This window comes from Aquila chrysaetos, chromosome 8 (assembly GCF_900496995.4).
Source record: "Aquila chrysaetos chrysaetos chromosome 8, bAquChr1.4, whole genome shotgun sequence".
NCBI lineage: Eukaryota > Metazoa > Chordata > Aves > Accipitriformes > Accipitridae > Aquila > Aquila chrysaetos.
The window spans coordinates 10818611-10836674 of NC_044011.1; the positions used below are offsets into that span (position 1 = coordinate 10818611).

Consider the following 18064-nt stretch of genomic DNA (forward strand, 5'->3'; position numbering starts at 1 on the left):
TTGACTTCTTGCCACTTCCTCCATTTTCTTTTTGCAGAGTTTTCGACAGGTTTCAGATCAATGAAAGATTGACAGCTGTCCTGACAGATTTCTTTTGTTGCAGAACATAGACATCTCTGCAACCACAGGAGGACACCAGCTCCACAGGACACATAATTACACCCCCGTTGTCCCTCTTGCCCATCTCAGGACCAACTCGTTCCCTCTGACCCTGAAGCAAATACTAGTTTTGCAACTGCCCGGGCCATGGTCATGTCATTCCCGATTTGTCCCTACTCTTCTCAGAGCAACCTTGCCAGGGACCTGCTTCGCTGGACAACATGCTTCCCTGCCTTTGAGGCCCTCACAGTGACACTGAACATTAACTGGGGCTCAGGCCAGTTGAAAGCAAGGGCAAGGTCACCGTACTACCACAGTGGGAAGCAATCCCAGGAGAACTTCACCGTGCCTGCAAGAGCCTGGCAACACTTTGCTCAGCTGAGAGCTTTCTCCCTGGAGATATTCATTAAATGGCAGCAGTATCTTGTGCCCTGCTTACAGCATCCTTACTGAAAAACAGCAGCAACAGAGTAAAGGGGAGCCACAGTACTGTTTTGCCCATTTTCCTCTGCAACCACAGCTCTGTTACAGTTGCTCAATGGGATGGACTAAGAAATTTGTGAAAGGTGCTGGGTATTTCCCGGCAGCGTTGTCCCTAATGCTCCCTGAGGCACAGGACCTCTGGCCAAATCCCTGGTCAGAGTCCTGCAGGTCCCCAAGCCTGAGCCCGGCTCACTCCAAAGGGGTGTCCCTGCAGGGCTGCTCCCTCCAAACACGTAAGAGATACAGCTCTGTCCAGGTCCCGCTTCCATCCTAAGTCTCCAGTAGAGCAGGAGTCGGGTGGGCTCTCTCAGTCCCTCTCCTGGCAGCTGTAATGCTTTTCCCCTGACTGGAGTCTCAACATACTCTTTTTAATAAAGTTCTGCATGTCTGTGTATGCACACATTTTTAATGCTATGGAGGCTTAGGAAACCAGTTTTGCACAGAAAAAGAGCACAGATTATCCACTATGAAGACGATATTTAACAAGACAAGAAAATTTAGTGGTTACACATTGAAGATGGAACAAGGCTATTAGACTCATAGCCCTTCATAAGGTTTCTCCCATGCACCCCTTTTCCTGCTCTGGAGTTGCCACATGCCCATTCTTGTGAGCCTGGGAATAGCCAACAAAATCCCCAGTGAGGGCTACTGCATAGGCATATGGACTCACATGAACACCATAACACATAGGGGCTAGCCAAAAAAAAAAAAAGTCCGCACAAATCTATTGCAAGTTGTAACAAGATTGTATAAGGTTTGTAGTCACCTCGGTTCCACAGCAGAGGTAAATCTCTGTTATATTATGCTGCCCCTTCATAAGACAAAACAACAGAGTCAGACTTCATGGAGGCTTATAAAGTTTTGTTGGGATGGACCCCACCATCCTCAAGTTAAGGTCTGTCCCCATGATGAGGTCCACGCACCTGGTACGAAGATTTCCCAGCCCTAAAATATATTTATCTTATAGTGTACAGAGAGGGAAGCAGCTATGCAGTAATAGGGACAATCCCATCAGAAAACCCCAAACAGTCAAGACTTTTAAGAGAATGTTTATTCCAATTTGCCTTTCCATGCTAGTCCCCTAAAACAGATTGTCCAGAAAGAGTTCTGCCTTCTTCAGTCACGTGCTGCTTCTGGTGTTTGGACGTGGAGATAGATTTTTTTGGCCTTTGGAGCACTGTGCCTGTAAGAATAGCAAGATGTGAGCAGCAAACCAGGAATGAAGGTGTTCAGTGGGCAGCTAACTTCAAGTTCTTCATTTACTCTGCCTCTCCCCCAGAGAAAATGAGCATCTAATCCTCAAATCCTCTAGGTTTGCTCTGGCTCCTCAGTACATACTGGTGCTTCACTCACCACATGAGTAGCTAGTATGAAGAGTGCCCTTTTTCTGTTCCACAGTTAGTTCTTTTTAAGAACAAATAACATTTATAATAGCATTGCTGCAAGTTTGAGAGACTAGTGCAGTTATTCATAGGCTAGTAAAGGCCTATGCTGCTTATTTTCAGATGCCTAGGTAGACAAGTGGTAAAAAGAGAGTCCAAAATCTCTCCAGCTAGAGTCTAAGAATTAACTAGCAACTTCTTGGAGGCATAGGAGGCAGCCAAGTAACCCCTGGGCTTCCCCAAGTTGCTCTGGGCAGGGATTTTGCACAATTTCAAGTGAAAGCTGCTAAGAGTTCATCATCCTGACTCACCCATGAAAGTTTTCAACATCTTCAACAGTCTCAGGCAAAACTCTTCCTTTAGTTTCAGGTAGAAACAACACCAGTCCACCCGCAACCAAACCAAGAACAGCTTCAAATCAAACAGATGCACAAAGAGCTTGTTAGCATATACCAATTTCCAGCATATACATCACTTTCTACTGCCTGACACATAGGACTCATAAATGGCATTTTATTTCATTCCTCATACAGGATGTGCACATCAAGGCTCTATATAAAACTGTCATGCCACCTCAGGAGGACGTGGCTGCCATGTGGAGACAGCAATAAGCCAAGTTCAGTTGTGAGTTATGTACTGAACTAGGGCATCTCAGACTAGACAGACAATCCTTCCTTTATAGAGAAAAGAACCTTTTCTAGTGTGAGAGCATGCCAGGAAAAGTGTTTAGTTTTTCTGCTAGTCATAAGATTAGAAAACACATACAGAATGTATTATCTTTTAGACAATGTGATTAACTTCTCCACTGATAATTTCTTTTACCCCCTTCGCACATGTTTGGCATCTATATTTTAAATCTACTAAGCACCCTCCTAAATGTCCTGTCTGTTAAAAACTGCATATTGCCATTCAAGATATTTTTCTATAAATAGTGTGCTGATCTAAAGATTCAGAAAAGTTTTGCAGACTCTGCCCTGGGAGTTCAGGTCACTAGTCTGCAAACACTCATCTTGCATTTATTTACCAACCCCTTTCCAAACAGCTGGAGAATAGCCAGTTAACAGACTGTCAGAAAAGCTGAAGTGTAACAGCCACGCTTGTACTCCATTAAATAGGCAGTTACGTGAAATTCTAGGTTTTGGCTCCTGGACTGAGACAATATACCTCACAGAAGAGCAGTAATTCATCAGATCTTAATCCATCAAATATTAATCTCAAAGTGTTTCTCATCTCTTTGCCATGTGTCAAACCGGTATTCACCTCTAACTTCCTTTAAAATGCAAGGAACAATAATAAGGGCAAAGGAGACATGAATGCATAAACAAGCACCAGGTTGTTATAAACTGAAGGCTATGGCTTTTATAGACAGGAAAGGGCTTCTGCTGAACTTGGAGCAACTGCCTCCGTGCCTTTTCCCTCCCTTTGGAACTTGGGCCCCACTGCTGCACCCCAGGAACAGCCAGCAAGGAGGTAAGGTGGCACTTACTGAAGACTACCAGCGGCAGATCGTGCCAGACTTCCACCAGTCTGTAGACAATAAATGGGACGATGACTCCGCCCACATCACACAAGGAGGAGCAGACCATCACCCCGAGGTTCCTGGTTGAACAGCAAAGTGATCACGTTAGCAACAGAGTACTGCAGGGGGAAGGGGACGGATCACAACTCTGACCCTTATGCAGGACAAATTCAAGCACTGTGTGGGACTTCAGACCCCTCGTCCACCCGGGTTGTCTCCACATTTCCCTTTATTTCAGTCACATGAGTTTTCACCTGCCTTAAAGTACATTTGTTTTCTTTATTAAGCTACCTTTGTAAAGCATTTTAATTGTGCTCCACCTACTTTATGTTCAGTGGTACTTGTGTAGCTCTGAAGCATTTGAGGCTACCTTAATTTAGCATAACACATAACATACACGTTGGCCTCAACTATTTGTTTCCAGGCCAAATAGCAATGGGTAGGAGGATGCACGTACCTGATGTATGTTGGATACAGTTCAGTGTTCACAAAGCAAACCATTTCAAAAGCCATTGTGATTCCCATTCTCCCAATGCAAGCAGCAATGACTTTTAGCCAATGTATGTCTGCAGACAAAATACATTCAATGCATTTAAAAGTATCCCAGTGATTTAGCAGGTGTCAATTAATAAACCCATGTTATTTTAGGGGGACCTCTGATCCCGTATCACTTGAAATTTTTAAGGGGCCTAGTTTCTCCTGTGTGAATGAGGGAACGGGAACAGTCAGCTCGGCATGAGCTGTGGCACAGGGACCCTCCCAAAGCTGCACGGGGGACCCAGGTGCTTTCAGATTTATGATGAGCAGTCCTACAAATCGACCTCATCTCACTTCTGCAGCACGAGGAGCACCGCTAAAAGTCAGGGAGGCAGGACCCGACAGCAGCCGTGGGTTTGCGGACCTTTGGGGCTGGACCTCAGGGGAAGGGAGGGAGAGGTGGGTGCTGCTCCCAGGCGACTCACCCTCTGGGATCAGGGCTGTGACAAGGCAGGCGGCCCCAGCCACCAGGTTTGCCGCAGCCCAGGGGTAGCGCCGCCCGACGCGGTCGATGGTGACGATGATGATGAAGGCGGCCGGGAACTCAACAAGCGCAGAATACAGGAAATCCAGGTACATGTTCCCAGCAGCTACTCCCATGTGCATGATGAGCCCCTGGTAGAGGACAGAGCTTGTGAACCTAGGCAGAGGAGAGCATCCTGGCTTTGTTAGTCAGTCGGAGAACAGAGGTCTGTGTCCTGCTGGAGCCTTCAAAACCAGAGCTTCAAAAACAGCCCTCCAACATTATCTTCTTACCAGTTGTACATCAAAATGAACGTGTTTTTTCTCATCTGTGGTGTCCTGACAAGGTCAATGAGTGAAGGACTCTGCTTTCCACCATCTTCCTCTTCTAATTTAATGTCCTGTGGAAGAGCCAGTACAAAGTACAGTAAGTGTCTACTGGGAGGAACTGATGGAACGGGCTGTCATGATGCTTACTTACACGGACAAGCAAACCCTGAGCTCACCTCAAAATGGGAAGACATCTTTTTCCGATTTTTTTTAGCCATATCGCTGACAATTTTCATAGCTTTGTCATTTTTTCCTTGAGATATCAGCCACCTGGGAGACTCTGGAAGGCACCTACAACATAAGTGGATGCTATTATATACCAAAACATAAAGCCCACATAGTGCTCCCATGTATGGAGACTGTGGAGAGAGTGCTTTGGTTGAATAAAGGCAGGTGGGTTTTTTGGTTGGTTGGTTGGGTTTTGTGTTTTCCACCCCCCACCCCATCAGGAAAAATAGTATATCCCACTGCCAAAATGGGAAGAGGAGCAGTTGTGGTAGCGGCTTTAGTTGGAGATGAGTTTGCTAAAGAGAAATCAGGGAAGGGATTTGAGCGAGAGTAGTGCTATCATCTTATTCAGCCTGTTGACCACAAACTGGCTCCTCTTACGGAGCCATTTTCCAATTGTGCCATCACAGGTTAAGAAGTAGTAAACAAGGTAGAATTGGCTTACCAATTCACAAATATGGAAAAATCTCTTTCTACTGTTCCTAACTTCTCGACTCATCCAGACAATTTCTCAAATCCAAAGCACTCAAACTGAAAAATATCAATCAAAAAGAGAGGAGAGAATCCAAAATAAAGGTGAACCCACGTGCCTTCTTTTGGTCGGACCACAGAAAGCTGCAACTTTTTTCCTTAAAAGAACACGTAAACAACCCGTTACAGTTATGTTAGCATTCAACAATCTCTCAATAACCATCTTGTCAGTGTAGGATCCACTAAATTATGTTGAGGTGTTATTTTTCCTTTATGAAATACTTCATGAAGATAATATATGATATTAAACCACTCACTCTCAGTGTTTTTCAAAGTGGTCTTTCTTTTAAACAGAAGTCAGCTTCCTATTTCCCTCTCCTTTTTGCTGTGTACCTCCTTTCTGCACTAAGAGGTACACACAAACGAAAAGCAGTGCCAAATCTCCCTCACTATCAAGCCTCAAGAAGCAGGAGAAGCTGGTTTTTAGGTCGTGGGCAGCGGTACAATGAAAGCTCGTTTACCAGTAGTAGAGCAGGAAGAAGCAGCTCGGCAGGGTGACAGTGAGCTGCAGCCACCGCCAGTGAGGGATGGCGTAAGCGACGGCATCAAAGACCAGGAGCCCAACGGAGAAGGCCGTCTGGTAGAGGATGCCCACCGTCCTCCGGTACCTCGGACCAACGACTTCTGTCACTGCAAACACACACAGAGACGGGTGAATGACAGCTCAGCCATGACCGCTCAGCGCAGCAGTAATTTGCTCTGCGGGGACGCTGGAAGACCAAAGCTGCATTAGCACCCTGAAGAAACTGTCTTGGTAACCCTGGGCTTCCCAGCAGAAAGCCTCCTGACGCAAATGCCCTGGTGCTCACAGAGGAAGGTTTGTTCTTCTGCCACCCGAACTCTCAGCAGAGGCGAAAACGCTCTTCCTGCTCTTACACTGGCCTAAGGCATCCAGTACTGTCCTCTGTCATGGAAATCTGAGTAAATCAAACATTCCTCAAAATGCACAGGTAGACTTTGTTGTAAAATCTAACACCAACCTACATAACGTCTCCAACCCAATAATAAAACATCATATTTTGTTTTCTAAGTGCAGCCTTTCAGCCTGCATCTCACTCCATGTGTATAAGAGATGCTTGTACAACAGGATGGCATGCAGCTTCCTCGTCAGGATGGCTTCACGACTCATCTGCACTTTGCAACTGCACATCGCAGGATAGACCCACAGGTTAAGTTTTGTTAATACGGAGCTAAAAGTAACTATTTCAGCAGGCAGGCATGAGCATACTCACAATTTTGCATCTGGTTTTGTGATTCCAAGGAAGCAAATCAAGTAGAAAAAGAACAGAAGACAGTTATTTAGCAACTGAAGGAAGTGCTGCGTTTTGGAGCCTTGGATTAGCCAATACTGCTTGGCCAAACGATGCACAAAGACATCTCAGCAGTACTGAGCCAAAACCAGCTGAAGGATAGACAAGTGTCCCAGAAGAGTGCAACAAGAAGGTTGCTCTGTCCTTCTCAAAAGCTCTCCTCTCCCCAAAGCTCCTTCCCCAAGCATTCAGTATTGGCCAGCCTTAGGGAGAAGATACAAGTTTAAAGGAGCTTTGGGGCTGATTCTGGGTGACTTCTCTCTCATGAGAGTTTCAAGGAGAATCCAGAAGTAACAAGGTGTAGCTGAGGGAAAATATCAGGATAGGACAAGTCATTATCCTGATAGGGATTTTATGCTCTAAAATGGCATAAAGTTCCCCAGAAGAGGTGATGAAGATTTCATTTGTGCCAGGAAAATATTTAAGAGGCCAAGCAAGCGTCTAGAATATGCACAGAAGAGAACAATTGTGTCTTGGCAGAAGATGGCCTGGACTGTGGTCTAGATGCTTTTATTTTATTTATATCAGATATGTGGATAACTGCATTAGCAATATGTCTCCACTAAAAGACTTAACATTTTAGAGCATTGACATTTATATTTTTATCACCATCACAGTAAACTGGATCACTCGGAGCTACTCTGTAGGGCCAGCCGACATCCTACTCCAGATAAGACTCTGTTGGGCAGCATTTAAGATACTTAATTTGCTGCTTCGGTGATTGCTTGGTATTGGGGTGGGTTTTTTTGACAAGAGCCTGAACTCCACCCCAGAAGTCCCAGGCAGCTCTACCATGCACCAGAAAGCTGAGCTGGCCCCAAACCTGCTGCCACGCAGCCGTGCTTCGCCGCCAGACACGATCAGTGCGAGGTGCTGGGAGAAGCACCAGCATAGCCTGGCTCCTCGCATTGCTCTGCAGTTCCCCGGGTTGGCCTCCTCTCAGACAAGTGCACAGATACCCAAACAGCTTGTCTTTTTCTCAGCAAGCACATGCTGTTCTTTGGTTATTTTTAGGCTGTAAAGCCTCTGTTTGCCCTTTAATGCTCTTTGTGTCATAAAAATGCTTCCAATTTTCCCCACCCTCTGCCTGCTTCTTTAATGGCCTCCTCTGTCATCACCCTGTCTGCGACCGGGCTGGAGCAGCTGCGGTCTGCCCCGGGTTTGTCACCTTCCCCAGCCGATGCCCAAGAGGACGGAGAGGAGCCCAGGAGCCCAGATCTGCAAAGGGGAGCTGCACCATAGGGGAAAGCCTATCTTGAGATAACAGCCCTAATATACCACCACCTGCTTGAGCTTTGAAGGCTGCTGTCATTAGGGAGAAGCAACAGTTGTTTTAAAAAAACCCCATGACGTCAAAGAGGGAGAAAACTCCTTGGTAAAACACCACGGGAGGCATTTTTTAAATGGCTTTTGTTCATTGTTTTGTTGGTGGTTTTTTGGGTTTTTTTTCTCTTCATCTTCTGCAGCCAGACTCGCTCCTGGGAAAAGGTCTGAACTCACCCAGGATGTAGCCTGCGGTCCAGCAGCCCTTGCTGACCAGCCCTTGCAAGAAGCGGAGGATGACTATCCACAGGTAGGTGGGCACAAAGACCAGAAGGATTCCACAGACGACATTTGCAAGAATTGTATTTAAGAGGCAAAATCTACGGCCAAACCTGGATTGGAAGATAATATGAGTAAAGCAAAACACTGGTCATGAAAAGACAGGCTTTTTAAAGTAGGAAGAGCCTTCTGCATCGTTGGGAAAAAAAAAAAATGCAACTGTGCTATACAAGGGATGCATACTGACTTTTATTCTTAGCCCATTACTCACTTTTCTGCTTTCCAATTCTCTGAAAAATTACTGTGCTAATTGCTCTGCAATTCCACAAAGGCTTTCAGGCTTCTTGGAGTAAGAAAAATTTCCCAAGTTAAAAAGCAGCAGTAGTCCCATATTTACATGTATTTGGGCTGTGACTGTTGGCTCTGAATTTCAGAATAGGCAGCTTAGTAATTTGTTTTTTATAATGGAGTAAAAGATAAGTATGGGTTAATATTATGATTCTGCTATGTCTGCATGCACCAGGGTAAGAGATTTATATACCCCAATCTTAATCCCCAGAAGTCTTATATGTATGGATCTTGCTGGGAGCAGGCTGCATTTCACAGCTGGACCAGCTCAGAGCCTGCTGTACCAATGCTCCCCAGGCAAGAGGGGAACAAGGCAGAAAAAGGGCTTTCAAATATCAGCATTTTTTTCTTGTTTTAACTCTGGCCACCCGGGCAAGGGCGGCTGTCTCTGCTGGCTCTGAACAGGGGTGATAAGGATGCCAGGACACGGGGATTTCCAAACCAGCACTCCTGCTGTATCTCCCTGGCAGTCTCTGCGGCTACGATGCCAAAGTTTCTCCAGAGGAAGCAAGAGGTTGCCAAGCTCCAAACCAGTATTTCCTGTCTTTGATTAACACCCCCAGGCTCTGGTGTGGCACAGTAGGGAGTTCTGGTCGTATAGTCCTAAAATAGTCCTCGCAGGCTCTGCAGGACTCGCAGAGCGGGAGAGATTCATGCAAATCACCAGGTATGACCCAAGAGACAGAGTACTCGGCTCCTAATACTGCGCCTGAACATCTAGGTGATTGAGCTTATTTTGAGAAGAGCACAGATGATACCAGTTGCACAACTTTTCTCTACCTTTACCCACTCTCAGCTGCTGAACACTGATAAGGGAGGTCAGAGGGGTTTACGGTCAGCCCACACGTACATACCTGTCTGCTATGTAGCCGATGTTTATGGAGCCAATAAAAAACCCAGCATTCACAGAAGACTGGAAGAGGTCCAGCTTCCAGGAGTCCTCACACACCAGGTTAAACTAAAAGAGCAACCACAGTTAGAAGCAAAAGAGTGAAATGAGGAGCTGGCTCACATCCACAAGTTTTCACTTCAGTTAACATTTTAAACTTGGGTCTGGGTCAATGCCTGTTTTATCAGCACCCAGAAACCCTACTGACTTAATTAAGTGGCCAACATTAAAAACGGGATCAAGCCCTTGAGCAGTTTCCTGGTATTTCTCATTCGTGCCTCATCTCTCATTACTGGAAAGAACATAACTGAGTTACTACCTGTCAAGATCCGGACCCTAATTTGTGTTAGGCCTTGTTGATCAAATCAGCATGGACCTGATGATGACCCTGGGCTTTTCAAACAGCTTGTTTTGTGGCTGGTAGTGAATGTTTCTAAGCAGTTCTGGTTGCCTCATACCCTCACATGTCACAGTAGCCCCTGCAGACCCCTGAGGACTAAGGGTGATGCCTTCACTAAAGGTATCCTAGATGCTTGCAGAAGCCTGCCTCACCCTGCTTCCCATGGAGCGCTGGCTCCCTGAAGGAGCGTGGGAGGAGATATTTGCATCTGGCCCCGAGGCCACAGCATTTTCTCTCTATGCTGGCCTTTTGCTCAACCAAATTGTCCTACAGCCTAACGACTCTGGAGACCGGGTATTTTGTATCCAGGGCCAAGCTTTATGCCACATGGGTACATACATACAAGTTGCCACCTGGCCTTAGTTCTCTTATCTTACTTAAGTAGATAAACATAAAAGCTAGTGGAGAATAAGTTATTTCAAAAAGCAGTCCTAACATGACTGAGAATCCCTTCCCATCCTACTGGTAGCTGGATTTATTTAAAGCTATGCATCTTTAATCAACATAAAACCAGATATTCCTCCTGATGCTCTGTGGGGCTTCCCATGAGGATGTTCTTCCACATGTAAATTTTTCCTTCGAGCAAAGTAACGTGCTTTACTCAGCACTATATCCTTTCCCTTGCTTAGCTGCCAGAGCAAGGGACAACATAACAGAGCCTGAGAGCCTTCACGGAAACAGTCACATCCAGAAGCAAAACACGTTGCCAAAATGCACAGAGGCACATGACATTTCTGGTTATCCTGTGGAATAAGCAGCCTGCAGGCCTGGCCTTGCACCACCTTCGGAAGAAAAGGGAAGACCACTGATGTGAGAGCGTGGCTGCACGTGTCCACACAGACTGCAAGTCTTCAGCTTCCCACAGTTTCAAGAGATCATGGCGGGGGGAATCTGGACCACAGCATCCGCTCAAGCCTTTTGCAGCGAGATGTGCCGGCTGTGCTGTTGCTTTGTAGAAGTCCTGGCTCACGCTCCATTTGAGGCGTTTCACTTCCTCACTTCAATATCACATAGTCCATACACTGCTTAAAGAAGTACACTTACAGTACATCGCCTAAAATCTAGCTCCAACCTCCTACAAAACTATAAATGCTGAAGTTGCTAGGGCACAGAATTTACCTGTGTTTGTGTTAGGTATACGGGGGAAAGAATCCTGACTTCCGCCATCTTTAAAAATTTGGTGGAACTTTCTATCACAAGATCAAGTTTGTCATCCCACATACTGATTTGTGTTTAAAGTTAAGGCACCTAAAACCCCAGAGTACCCCAAGTAGCTTAAATACCATTTTCAGTTTATTCACACATCTTCTGAGAACACAAAACAGCCATCAGATTTTCTGCAATTTATTCCTGGGTTAAGCTGTTTAATTGTAAGAGGTGATTACCTTTTCCCCCACCCATAGTCATTCAATCATACTTGAAACAAACTTCGAAAGACTTTCTTCATTTAAAAAAAAGAAAAAGAAATCAAGACCTTCACATCTGGGCACGGATCCCAGGAAGACCGGGCGGTCTGCGCAGCGTGCCTGCTCGGGGATCGGCAGGTTTTGTTCGCAGCACCGCGAGCCGCTACTCCCTCACAGACACTGTTTACACACCTCCACCAATGGGACCTCTCGTGTGACGGGAGTTGCGTTCAGAACTGGACTTTATCTACCTGGGGATTTATTTGCTGAAATATGCTTTGCTGCCCAGCTGGAGAGAGGAGCCTCCTGAGCAGCCAAGGCAACACGCCACAGGAAAGACAGAGGGAAAACAGCTTGCAAAGCACCCCGCACAAGTTCGCAGCAAGAGGATCCCTCGCCCAGGTAAGCAGGCGTCCTTTTAACCCAGCCTAGGCTACACCAATCCTCTCCCGCGTCCCTCAGCATGTCTGTAACTGCAGGGCCAAGGGAAGGACGGTATTTGTTTTTACCTCGGTCACGAGAGAGGTCCCCGGGGAGTCGTAGACCCAGCCGTCCCGGCAGGGACCGAGGGGGACGCTGCTCCGGTTGCCCACAAGGCTGCCGAGGGGGTCGGTGCAGCTGACGCCCGTCGCGTTCCAGTCCACCTCGTACCTCCTGCAGCGGCTGCCGAAACCGGCCCCGTGGCCGCCCCACTCGGGAACCGTGCGATTCAGCTGCTCATCCAGGCTCCAGCCACACCGCTGGCTCAGCTCGGCCACCCCGGGACTGAAGCAGCGATGCTCAGGGGTGAACCCGAAGAAGACGACACCCACATACACCGGGGTGAAGGCAGCAGAAAGCAAACACAGGACAAAGAAGGTTTGCTTCTGGAACCTGTCAAATTCTCCAACGTTCTCCAAAATGTCATCTAGGGTTGGCATTTTGGCATCAAAACCCCGCCAAAAACTTCATCTAGGTCTTCTCTGCAGCACTGATACATTTAGTTGGCAGCAAAGCTATTTAAGTAACAAAGACATTTGACCAAAAGTCAAGACTAACTCCATAAATTATTAAACTACATGTTGCAAGCTTTATTTTTTAGGTCTCATTTGAAATCAGACCTTAATTCACCCAGGGAGAATTTGCATTTAACCCCTAATCAGAGCACATACGTTCCGTTTCTCCAGAAAAGCCCCTAACACCCACAGCATTTGGGGGTTTCTTTATTAGCCAAACCAGCTCCTCAAAGAAGCAGCATTTTAAGGGGCAAGTGAGGATGGAAAAGTCCACCAACATGCGAGTAAATGAAAAGTTCAGTGTAGCAGTTGCTGGGCACCACATGTGAACAAAGCTTATCAGCCAGGTTCCATAAAGAATAGGTAAGTACACGGTGAAACAGAAGTGTCTCCACATTGAGCCACATGACGGTAAAGGAACAGCTTTCCCCACAAAATCCAGTATCATGTATGTCTCACCCCCCCCAGCCACCCTCACTCTCCACACTCCTTCATTTCCAAGGAAAACCTCTCCCACCTACAGCAGGGAACACAATTTTCAGCTGACCACATTTCTGCAGTGATAGGAAAGATAAAGAGCATTCACTAAGGAATTACACACTGGGAATAGCTTTGGAAAGCCATAATACAAAACACTTATGGCCAAAGCAGCTATTTCTTATCGCAGAACACCTGTAAGACCTTCGGTAGAATTCATTGTGGGGCACCCCCAAAAAAATGCAGTTATATCAGGCTCCAATGATACTTCATACTGTCTGTGGATAGACACTTGCTACTCCAACCCCTTTTGCTGACAACAGCTGCTTCCATCAGAAAGAAAAACATAAGTGAATGTAACATTTTAAAGATGGAAAAAATGTGAAAAGTGGTCTGGAAAGTGACTTGCACAGTTTAGGCAACCAGGCAAAAAAAAAATTAGAAGACCTCCTCTCAATACACTCCAAAAAAATAAACCAGTTAAAAGGCACTTCTGGCCCAGGGACAGAAACAGAACCAGTTCTTCAGCTGGTCTCACTGCCCAGCAGAGCAACAGTGACCTAACCAGCTGTGAAAGCTGCTTTGTGGACCAGCACTCCATTCCCTGCATCCCACCGCTGTGCGCCCTCCTCTCCAAACCCCTCTTCTCAGGCAGGAACGGCTGAAGCGAGGTATCAAGAACTCCTCTCCCGCAGCCACTGACGGCTCTGTTACCCTGAGCCCAGCACAGCATCAGCCCACACCAGACTTTCGCCTCCGTGGCTGCAAAGGCTCCGTGTGGGGCTGGGGACGGGGACAGGGACACCCAAGCGCACAGCAGCCGGCACGCTCGCAGCCAGCCCCCCCAGCCTCCCTCAGCAGGAGGATGCGCGCAGTCGGCTGAGGCCAAGGAAACCGAAATCAAAGCCTGCATCTTAAAAAACACACCCAAAAAACCCTCGCGTTGCTTCTTTCCTAGCGGTTTTGTTTAACCAGTTGGTAATGGTGTGCCTACGTTCCACGTGAACTAAAAAAGTTAGATACAGAGTGGGCCTTTTTCCCTGATTTCCCACCACTCTCTCTGCAGTCCAGACAGGGGTTGGGTGGCACTGTGCCACGCGGGTGGGTGTCTTAGAGGCTCGCTGCCCAGGGAAACACGCTGTTGACTGGCAGGGTTTCTGCTCCTGGCTCAGCTCTTTGTACTTACTCGTCTGGTCCCCACTATTCTCCTAACACTTGCCTCCCTATGGTTAAGCAGGGTATTCTACTGGAAAAATAGCCTGGTGAAGCAAGCCATGCATCCAGCTCTGAACAAGATAAGATTCAGTCAGCCTACCTACAAAAGCCTAGACAAAAAGTGAGCAATACTTCCAAGACTAGGCACTGAAGTTGCTCACTGCTGTCAGCTGCATATTAGAAATACATCATCGATATTGCTCAGATAAGCACCCCCAGGCAGAGCAGCTCTGTTCTACCTAAGCCTCGTTATGCACAGTCACAATGAAGAGACCATGTGGTGTTATGCCTTAATACATGGGAAGTCATTTCATGCAGCGGTTCATGGATCAAACAACTCCAAGGTGCCAGCCTTGAAGACTTGGGGAAGGGAAGCAGCATTCTTCAAAATCCATTGAGAGAACTGTCGCAATGGTAACTGACACTATTAAAAATACACTGTCAAGCCTCTCATTCCCCAAATTAACCTAATGCTAAATACGAAAAATGCTGCTTTTGTTTTAGGTATGACGATGCAGCTTTAGCCAAACTGATTCACAGCTTCACTGGTTGCAATACAAGGAGGAAGAAAACCCAAGTCTGATAAAAGAAAGAACAGACCACTGGGGCTTACCTATATATCCTGATCTTTGTCATCAAATATCAGTTCTCATTTTGAGTGATGCAATTACGATAGTAGCTATCACAGCAAAAAAGGGTATCACCAGGCTGATGAGCAGCATTACAGGCTAGTATAAGGAGGATTCCAGACTTGAGATGTGGGATTTGGAATACCCACTTCGTATCTTTTATTGAAATTGCTGAATACTTTATATTACACTATTTTGATTCAAAATGGAGTTTTTATAAAAAGAAACCATTGTTGAAACTGAATAAGCCAGCCAAAAGGAACAATGAAAAGTTTCAAAAAGTTCTGACCAACGCATGTACTTGTACGATGCTTTGAAACCCTGTCATTGCCCATAAGTTAATTTAGGAAACACCTAGAGAAGAGCAAGACTGCTAGAGGAAATCTGACTTGCATTCATTGCCAGCAACATTTCACATCAGTGACCGTGGCCAGGACCGTAGCATAAGAGCTAGAACTTAGGCTATCAGAAAACATTGGCCCAATTTTTTTTCTTGTAATTAATAACAGAGAGAGGAATTGTGCCAACTAGGGCTCCTCTATTTGTTGCACTTTTTTCTTGGTGATGACAAACTGGGCAGTGCAGGTTGTATTGTAGGAATTCTGCCTCTACGTCCTTGAAAACTCTGGTTCTCTGTGCAGTCAGCCTAGTCCAGCCATAATCTAGAAGAAAAGAAAATCTTTGGGTGCTTGTCAGCTGCTTAGGCAAATACTGATGAAGTCAGTCATATGACCAGTACCAAAAAAATATCATGCAAAGAACAGCAACCATTTCAGGCTAAAGCTATACAGAGTTGTACCTTTCAGTCAATACCTTTGAACCAATGATCTGTTTAAATTAGAATGGATATTCAAATTTACAGGATAAATTATACCAGTTCCAAAATTTACATCAAATCATCCCAACACACACAACTTATATTTTTCCTTGTCTTACGATGGGTGAACCCATAGAATAATACCCTGCCGGCAGGAAGAACATGTTGCTATTAAGCAAACCTGAGTAGTGAGGATCAATAAATACAAGGAGTTAAAATGCTAGTAGTCAGATAACTTGAGTCTCAGGAGCCAGGGGCTTCATTGAGCCTTAACCATCTCCCTTCAAAGGTTTCTCTTTTTCAAGCAAGCATTTAACATCTATGCTGAGGCTTAAAAAATAAAAAGTGTCCTGGCTAGAGAGAGTCAACATAACTCAGCCAACTGGATGTTAGAAATCCAGCCATTACTGAACAGATCATTGTAAACAACCAAGAAATCTTTCTCTTCTTCCCTTTTCAATGGTTTCTTGTTAAAGGCAAAATTCAGAAAAATCTTTTCAGGCTGAAGTCCTCATATTTGGTTGGAAATGTTGTCCCGTTATATATAATCTCTCTATATATATTTGATTAGGCACAAGAGGGGTTATTAAACATTCAACAAGTCCTCATCACTATCATCATGAAACGATACTGTATTTGTAGAGTTCTGTGCCTGCTGCTGGCCTGGCTTGGCTTTTGCTTTCTTTTCCTTTCCCCCATTCAGCAAATAAGCTTTGTCATCACTTCCAAGACTGAGTGGCTTCTTTTGTGGGTGCTTGCTCTTGTCTAGTCCTCTTCCTGTCTGAATCTTTACATCTGGAATGGTTAACACTTCATCCTCACTGTCCAGGTCATCCACATGGAGAGAGGTAAAGGCTTCAGATGTAACAGACTTGGTAGTAATGTGACCATTCTCCTGCCCTCCTTTTGTTGTTCGTTGATTTGGTGCTGCAATTTCCTCCATAAGCCACTCTGTTTCATTCTCATTAGCTTCTTCTTCACTGTTTATCTGCAAGGAGAGGAAAAAAAAAAAAAAAAAAAAAAAAAAAAAATGAAGAGCAAGAGGAGACTGTGTATACCACTCTAGACTCTGCCACACGCTGATCTCCCCAACTGTCAGACCCCACAGCACACATGGCCTTGGGTTTAACTTAGTCCTGAGATAGTAATGCTGCAATAGCATCCTGTTACTACTGCTTTTCACTATGTCCAAAACACTTTTTTCTCTTCCTGTACATTTATGTGTTATTTGGCTATTTATGGACTGTTCTTCATTTCCTCAGCTCTATCTTCCTTTCCCATTTCACAATATAAATGTAGACATCTCAGCTACATGGCTTTCCTGAAGCCACACAGTATGGTTTCCATGCACTGGAGGAACTAGGAATTAAGGGGAGTTATTTATTTAGTAATAAAAGCTTCATATTAAGAAAACTTGACAAGAAACAAAACCTCTGATTTTGCCACTGCATTACCTTTGTGTATTTGTAGGAAACACCAGAAGTTCTTCTGCAGCAGTTCGTTATCTTGTTTATTACGATTTCCCTAAAGAAGAGGAAGAATACTGCATTAGGGAGACTGTATTCCCCTTATTAGACATCACTTTTCTTCACTGGATCTTTACCATCAACATAAAGCATTTCACCAAGCAAGCTGCAAACTATTGCAGTGACACTTGACCCTGAACCACTCAAATTGACAAAATTCAGTCCATAATGATGTACATCTTCCCCCTTATCACAGCTTCAGGGTGACTGTTCTGAAACACCTCTGGCCTTTATATCTAAGGGAAAAAAAACCCAAACTTGTCTGGAAAGCAGAGGATCAGCAGGACTTGTACTTGTTCCTTGCTGCTGTTGTACGTTTCCAGTTTGACACCGTGAAAGGAGAGGGATATCAAATACTAACAACTTTGTCACATTGTTTTATCCTCCTTAATTAGCCATTGTCCACAATGGAGACTAGCCCAATTCAACTGTGTACTCCAGCACTCTTTACATGGATCTTCAGACAGTAATGAGGAATTAGAAAAAAAAACCCAGCGGTTTGACAGTTGATGCTGCCAATGGAAAAACAGAACTTAAATCTCTAAAGTTCACTACTTCCCTTTCACTGAGGAAACCAAGTCCCACCAGAGACACTTCTAAAGCCTCCCAATCATTTCTTACCTCCTCTCTTTTTTGTAGAACAGCAAGATTATTAGGCATGCAGTGAGAACAACTAGGAGGACACTCAGCACAGCACCAACAGCCTGACTTCTCCTTGAAAGGCCTTTATGTACTTGGGCCTCCTGATCAGTCTGGTGCTCATTGCTTCCTGGATCATCGGTTAATCTAATAACATAAAATTGGGAAGAAAATGACAGGTAAGATCTATTGATCAGTTGCATCAAACTGGATTAGGAACAGCAGATTCAAAGAAATTAAACACGCTACACCATCCTGTCAGTCCTAACTAACAGCTATAAAGAATTGAATTCAGGGCAT

General features: G+C 45.3%; 2 protein-coding genes and 1 long non-coding RNA gene across 5 annotated transcripts in view; 1 reads left to right on the top strand and 2 right to left on the bottom strand.

The window, feature by feature from the left end:
- Nucleotides 1-1615: 1615 nt before the first annotated feature.
- Nucleotides 1616-12386, bottom strand: LOC115344488 (solute carrier family 22 member 2-like). Of its 3 annotated transcripts, XM_030021889.2 has the most exons (11): nucleotides 11976-12386; nucleotides 9626-9729; nucleotides 8382-8536; nucleotides 6033-6201; nucleotides 4989-5103; nucleotides 4777-4883; nucleotides 4446-4660; nucleotides 3941-4049; nucleotides 3451-3563; nucleotides 2276-2375; nucleotides 1616-1765 (listed from the first exon to the last, which is right to left on the bottom strand). In XM_030021889.2, exons 1-11 carry the CDS (start codon nucleotides 12384-12386, stop codon nucleotides 1699-1701), a joined length of 1665 nt encoding a protein of 554 aa, XP_029877749.1. In that variant the 3' UTR covers nucleotides 1616-1698. The 3 variants fall into 3 exon arrangements, with proteins under 3 accessions (XP_029877749.1, XP_040981077.1, XP_040981076.1); XM_041125143.1 differs by lacking the exons at nucleotides 1616-1765; nucleotides 2276-2375 and having other exon boundaries at nucleotides 3536-3737; XM_041125142.1 differs by lacking the exons at nucleotides 1616-1765; nucleotides 2276-2375 and having other exon boundaries at nucleotides 3556-3602.
- Nucleotides 11636-12539, top strand: LOC115344489. The gene is made up of 2 exons (XR_003924535.2): nucleotides 11636-11868; nucleotides 12127-12539. It is a non-coding gene; the product is annotated as an uncharacterized LOC115344489 (long non-coding RNA).
- A 2365-nt stretch (nucleotides 12540-14904) lies between these two features.
- Nucleotides 14905-18064, bottom strand: part of IGF2R (insulin like growth factor 2 receptor) — a 61244-nt gene continuing 58084 nt past the window's right edge. The window contains exons 46-48 of the mRNA XM_030021887.2: nucleotides 17747-17911; nucleotides 17054-17123; nucleotides 14905-16587 (exon numbers count right to left, since the gene is read on the bottom strand). Coding sequence (XP_029877747.1) covers nucleotides 16186-16587; nucleotides 17054-17123; nucleotides 17747-17911 — 637 coding nt within the window. The 3' untranslated portion in view covers nucleotides 14905-16185. The remainder of the gene's footprint in view (nucleotides 16588-17053; nucleotides 17124-17746; nucleotides 17912-18064) is intronic.

Excerpts from the sequence above, each read along its gene's own strand:
- LOC115344488 (XM_030021889.2), bottom strand. The coding sequence starts at position 12,386 with ATGCCAACCCTAGATGACATTTTGGAGAACGTTGGAGAATTTGACAGG. Across the intron at positions 3,564-3,940 it reads CTGTATCCAACATACATCAG|GAACCTCGGGGTGATGGTCT; the intron begins GTACGTGCATCC and ends CTGTTCAACCAG. Across the intron at positions 2,376-3,450 it reads TCTGCCGCTGGTAGTCTTCA|CTGTTCTTGGTTTGGTTGCG; the intron begins GTAAGTGCCACC and ends TTTGATTTGAAG.